At 37.1% G+C, this 6,551-nt stretch overlaps 1 protein-coding gene across 1 annotated transcript in view; it reads left to right on the top strand.

The window, feature by feature from the left end:
- Positions 1-1,992: 1,992 nt before the first annotated feature.
- The window catches only part of HGF (hepatocyte growth factor (hepapoietin A; scatter factor)), a 47,118-nt gene continuing 42,559 nt past the window's right edge, over positions 1,993-6,551 (top strand). The window contains exon 1 of the mRNA XM_009865815.1: positions 1,993-2,153. Coding sequence (XP_009864117.1) covers positions 2,044-2,153 — 110 coding nt within the window. The 5' untranslated portion in view covers positions 1,993-2,043. The remainder of the gene's footprint in view (positions 2,154-6,551) is intronic.

Here is a 6,551-nt window from a genome sequence, read left to right as displayed (position 1 = left end):
AGCAGAAAACAAAGAGGCTTGGGTGTAGGCACGATGGTTTCCAGTAACAGGGTGGTGATACTTAAGGCTAGAGTGTCCTCATGGCATTTCCCTAAACACAGTGATTCATTTTGCCTGCATGTACACTACACAAATATAAGACTGAAAATACTTAAGAGGTCTGATACGAGTCTTTAACATGGCATCAAAAACTATTAACATTCAATCTTTTCATCAAAAGCTTCTTTCCATAATAACAACATGGATTTGGAGGTGAATAATTTTTTTTTCTGAAAGTTGGAATTAAAATTGTGAGCTATTAGTTGCAGGGGAATAGCATAGGTCACTTTCAGAAGTTCAGAAAGAATGAGAGTAGAACAAGCTGAAGATTATTTTATAGGAATTTTACAACAGAGTTATTCAACTCCTTTGATTTTCTCTTTTTTTTTTTTTTGAAGGCTGAAGCTTGATGAAATCTAATTTAAATGTCTTTGGTGTCTTAGGGACAACTCACCACTAAGAGGTGATTTAGCTGAATCCAGTGAAAATGTGAGCTCACTAATGATCAAGATGGAAGTTCTACAAAGAGAACACCCTTAGGCCCTCTGGCTTTGCAATATGTGGAGTTGTCAGTGACTCCTTCAGAGCCTCAGCTGTTGTCATTTACAGAGTTAGTCTGAGCTGCACAGAGTGCACCAAGCAAGCAGTAACTGACCTAAGTGCATTCGGCACTTGCATGAGGAATTATCTGTTTGAAGTAACAGAGCACTAGGCTGAGGTTTTGTATATCTGAAAGACTGACAAAATTTAACGTTGGTACTGAACGTTTGTGTTCTATCAGTGCAGATTCTGTACAGAAAAATGAAAGGACAGCTGTGAAAAGAGTTACATGGAAAGAAGTTATGAAAAATACTGATACTTACTTTGTAAATTTACCTAACTTTGCCTGGATTAGCCTTCTAATCCAAAACAATAATCTGGGATCATTGAGTTAAATGGGAGAAGTAGATCCAAAAGACAATTTGTTGTCACAATGTCATTCATCTGTCGGAACTGGGAGAATTACTCTCCAGAGGTACTAGTCTGCCTTCACTGATGATGAGCAGCCTACATTGGCAGACTGGTTTATATGGAAAAAAAACCGTCAAAACATATGTATTGGGAAAATTGTAGGATTTTCTAGTAAAAATCAAAGGTTTTTCATCTTGTGCTTTAGCTAAATATCTCTAGCCAATCCTCCCCGCTCCATTTTATACTCTTTCCTCTGGACCTTTCAAGAGAAATATGGAAACCAGATCAATGCATTCCTTTTTGCAGAAATCCTTGCAGCAGTGCAGAATATTTCCATGCTATGGCCTCTGACTCCTTTCATCTTCTGTTCTGTAGGCTAACAACTCTATTCAGTCACACTTAAACTGGACACAACACTCACATTGAGTCTTCACTGGAGAAGAAAGAGGATAAGTGATTATTTTGAGTCACTTCAAGGCTCACCATTTGTGACACTTCATCACAATTTGTGACTGAAATTTTGCTGTTTTAAGAACAGTTTATCACATTCAGATTGTGATTCTCTGTAATATTTATATCCTTCTCCTTCTGATTGTGACCACACTGTCCATCCACAAAAAAGATTTGTCCATCATTTTAATAGGAACATTTATAAGATCTGAGACTACTGTTATCAGACGTATTTTGGGGTTTTGAAAAAATATACAACGTGTGAAAAATTTCCTCTTGTCCTTTTCTAGCGTTATGAAAATCTTCATTTGAAATTAATTTTGCTATAATTCTTGCCATTTCATTTTTTAAGAACGGAGATTGCACTCTAAAAGAATAACTTTTTAAGTATTTGCTTATACTTTATGCCTTAGATACCAACATTCTTACAATTCCTAATAGATGCTGTACGTGTCTAATATTGGATTTAATCTCAGAATACTTCTTTACAGTGTTGGTATTTTTTCTTTTTTTCTCTCTTTTTTTTTCTTCTTTCTTTCTTTTTTAGAGAGCAAAGGAAAAAGGAGAAATCCTCTTCATGACTTCAAAAAAACAGGAGAGTTGATGCTCATTAAAGTAAACAAAACACTGGAAGTAAAAACCAAGCTATTAAATACCACTGAGCAATGTGCCAAGAGATGCAACAGGAACAAAGGCCTTTCATTCACTTGCAAGTAGGTTATGTATCTCTATTATTTTTATTGTTTCTTTCCTAATGGAACCTATACTGCACCTTTTCACCAAAAGTCTCTCTGTAATTGTCATCAGTAGCCACTTGTACTGAGGATAACGTGAACACTGTGCTTTTTGATTTCCATGATCTTGTTCTGCCTGTCCAGAGAGTGTCAGTCTTTTCTGAAGATTTGTCTGAGTTGTTCTGTCTCCTTAGCTTGTCCAGTCTGTAATCTTTTCCATAACATAGCTGAGAAAAACGCACTCATTTTAAGATGTGGTTGACTTGTGCTGCACTGTGGAGTTCGGTGAACATTTCTGAGATTTTTATGTCTCTTATAAAATGTTATCGTCACACATCACAGCTGCAGTATTTCAGCACCACTTCAGACCGTATTCTGTCTTCATTCTTTACACATTATTCTAAGCAATGGGAGCCTCACACATGGAGCACAGATACATGCCCTGCTGAAGTTCACTGGCAAGTGCTATGAACCTGATACAATGGAATCAAACCTTCTGGGCCACACAATCACTACAAGTATATGATAGCTATTCTGCAGCATCTGCTGTCTCTTAGAAACACATCATACAGCTGATTGCTTGTCTGCCTCATACATTTTCTTTACTCTTTCTTGGAACAAATCACTAATATTTTTCACATGTATTAGACTTAAATCATTCCCATGGCCTCTTTTAGTCTAGACCATTAGCAATAAATGAAAGGACATGAATTCAGGAGAATCTTGGAGAGAATGGATAACTTCTGTGCTGGTGAGTACTGGGCTAAATGTGAGCATGATCTTGAAACATAAAAAAGTCTTTACAATCGCTGCAAATGAAAGCTAGAACAAATGTGATAACAAAAGCTCTTTCTTTGTAGAAAAGGTCCTGAACTGTAATTCAATCCTTCGTTAAGCTTTTAAATCCAATGTTGCAATATCTAGTTTGTGTTGTTTTGTACTTCAACTATTTATATATGTAAACAACGAGTAGTGTTTGCTTATTTCTGTTAGAAAATATTTTCCAGGCACTGATATTTTTCACATGGTACAAACCACTCCTTTTCCTATTGACAGAGCTTCCACTGATATCATTCCAAAGTGGATGAGGTTGTGTTCAGTACACAAAGAGATCCCTGATTTCTGACCATAAGCAGCAAAGCATATTATAAAATTAGTATTCAGAAAATAAAAAAATTTTGAGTGATGCCAAGCAAGCAATAATTCTCTATTCCAACATGTTACCCATCCATAGGAGGGCCATAAAGATGATCAGAGGGCTGGAGAGGCTCTCCTACAAAGACAGGCTGAGAGCATTGGGGTTGTTCAGCCTGGAGAAGAGAAGGCTCTGGGAACACCTTGTAGCACCCCTCAAGTATCTGAAGGACATTTACACGAAAGCTGGAGATGGACTTTTTATAAGGGCGTGTGGTGATAGGATGAGGGGCAATGGTTTTAAACTAGAGCAGGATAGATTTAGATTAGACATTAGGAAGAAGTTCTTTACTATGAGGGTGGTGAGACACTGGAACGGATTGCCCAGGGAAGTTGTGGAAGTTCCATTCCTGGAACTGTTTGAAACCAGACTGGATGAGGCTTTGAGCGACCTGGTCTAGGGAGAGGTTCTCCTGCCCATGACAGGGGAGTTGGAACTAGATGATCTCTTTTTTTGATTCTATGATGATTCTATGATTCTATGATTCTCTGCGTTTAGGCAAATTGCCTCAAGATCGTTGTAGCCGTTTGGATGGTTGATGTCGATTCTATTTCATGTGAACAATAAAAATTCTCCCTGCCATAATCAGTCAATGAAGGGGCACAGAGAAGCCATGAGGGACTTTTGAAACAAACCTTGGAAGAGTCCAACTCACAGATAGCAGAACTGCAATCAGTCATGTAATTATTTTGTGCTGAAGACACAAAAGATATCGCAAATCTGACTGCTCATGCTCTGAATTTTGATTTTTACCTGACACATTTGTAGCAAAGAGGGCTAGCTGCAGATTTGTAGGTGATTAGGTCTTGCCTGTGTTACCACCATACAGCTGAGCAAGGGGGATTTTCTGTATCTAGGAACATACTTGTGGTTTCCCATTTGGCACCAGATGAGTTCTTTTGTAGCGTGCACAGTTCTTTGATGCTACTGTAAACACATATTTGACATGTGTACTCTTTTAAAGAAACGAATGATTACTAACGTTTCCCTTTTAATCCTAGGATTCCCAGTCTTTAACTTCATACCAACATGTGGTTACTACAAGGTGAAATTGGTTGCCACCCTAAATTAAAACCAATTAGTTTACTTGTAGCTGTGGGAGCATGCTAAAATAAGAAGATAAATTAACAAAAAATGTCATTTTAAATACTTCATTTTTCTTTTATTTTCATGTCTTGATTCTGATACTCCATATCCATGTGATAGTTCCTCATCACTTGGATCACAGAACTGAAGTTGCATGGAAATTAAGTTGTGTGGAAACTCATTTTTTTTTCAGTATTGAGACCATATAAAATAGAAATACTTCACAACATAATTGTGGCAATAACACTGGGAGCAGCAACACCTGGATCTCTGCCCTGTGTGGTAGACAAGCAGGAAGAGGGTTGGGTTTCTTTTCTGCCAGAAACTGGTAAAGTAGTAGATTCCAGACACTACAAATTTATAGAGGAACAGTCACTTCTTATTCTCTAGAGGAAAAAAGTAATTTTAAGACAATTTTCAATTTATTTATGATAAATATCTTTATCACTTGCAAGCAAATTTTGAGTATTATATTTTCTAATAATTAATTCTTGCTGATTTTAACTCTGACACCTTTATGTTGGATCTAACATAAGTCACTTCTCAGAACAGACAATTCCCCTTGGCTCTTGATATCTCACTTGCACAGATCTTGATTATTTCCAAATGAGTTACAATATCCTTATCTAGACTTGTTTCTTCCTGATAACTCTGTTCCTAAAATCTACCGTCAGAGTACCCCTTAGATTAACTTACCTCACCTTTTGAACTTCATAACTCTTTGTGCCTCTTTTTCTGCCCTCCCTATCAGCTTTATTAACCTGCTGTTAAGCTAAGCTGGTTTTATTCCCTTGTTTCACCACTGTTTGTAGTCCATTACTTCCACTGTTTTTCTTCAGTCATCCTTTTACCTCTACACTTCTTATGGATGAGAAAACGATAATATTGTTACTATTTTATTGGGTTTGCAGTTGACTTTTACAGGCTTGTCACTTCCTTACCTGCAAAGTTGAACCTGTCTTATCTTTTGTTACCTGCTTAATTTCTGGAGTGTGTTTGTATTTACAGGGAGAGGGATTCCAGTATTCACCACAGCATTTCAGTATGTGATCAGAAAATCTACAGATTTTCAGTACAAATAGTGACAACAAAAATTGTTGTGATCGGCAGTATCAGTAGAAGAAAGTCCAAGAATTTGCTTAAATATATTGACTTTGGATGTGTAAAACCCCTCCAGATTGGGTCCAAGAAAAGATTGTTAGAAACTTTTATGTGCAGAATTGACTGAACCCAAACTGGATAGAAACCAAAAGGCAACTGAAAGGCAAAAAACTGAAAGAAATGTTTGTAAACAGTGCATTCTAGATTCTCACTTTAGGAGGGAGGAGGGGAAAGGAGAAAGAGATTGGAAAGGCAGGAAAGGTCAAGGATATTTTTGTGAAGATGGAGTTAGAAGCACTTGGATACGCTCGTATTTGAGAACCAGCCAGGAGGGAACAGAAGGCTGAACAAGGGCAGAAGGATTAAGGTTAGCAGGTTGGAAACATTTGGAGTCAATAGAGTAGAGAGAGCAGTTGGATGAAAAGTCTGTTTGGTAATGGAAACGATAACAGAGAGGATGTTAGAAAAAGAGAAGAGAGACTGGGTAGGATCTTGTAATATTTTTAAATGAAGCCAGCAAGAATTCACACAGAGAAATTTGCATGGTGAATTAAAAGAAGATCAAAGAGCTCTGAGTTAAGGGATGTAGTGCTATGGCACAACCAAAGTACGAAGAAGTGTGGGAAACCTATTCATCTTCTGGATATTGTCAAATAATGTTAAAATGCCTTCTCAGGTCAGAGTAAAAGATCTCAGAAAGTTTGGGATCACTAACAGAAATGTAGACTTTATGGTTGGCTAGGGACAATAGTATGTCAATGTTTTCCTATCTGGTTCTAATGAGAAATTAAAGGGGAAAAGAAGAAATTTCAGTGGGCTTTTGTTGGAATATTTGGTGGGGATTTTTGTTGGGTTGTTTTGTGTTTTGTTGGTTTTTTTTTACTTCTTAGAATAACTTGCTCCCATCCAGATAGTCAGCTGTGGTTTGAAAATCCTCTAAAATATTTCTGCTACACTTAAAGAATTTCCTTTCAAAATGATGCTAAAATAATGTT

Source organism: Apaloderma vittatum, unplaced genomic scaffold (genome assembly GCF_000703405.1).
Source record: "Apaloderma vittatum isolate BGI_N311 unplaced genomic scaffold, ASM70340v1 scaffold11933, whole genome shotgun sequence".
NCBI lineage: Eukaryota > Metazoa > Chordata > Aves > Trogoniformes > Trogonidae > Apaloderma > Apaloderma vittatum.
The sequence above is the reverse complement of the archived record's forward strand: the minus strand, read 5'-3'. Positions and strand labels throughout refer to the sequence as shown.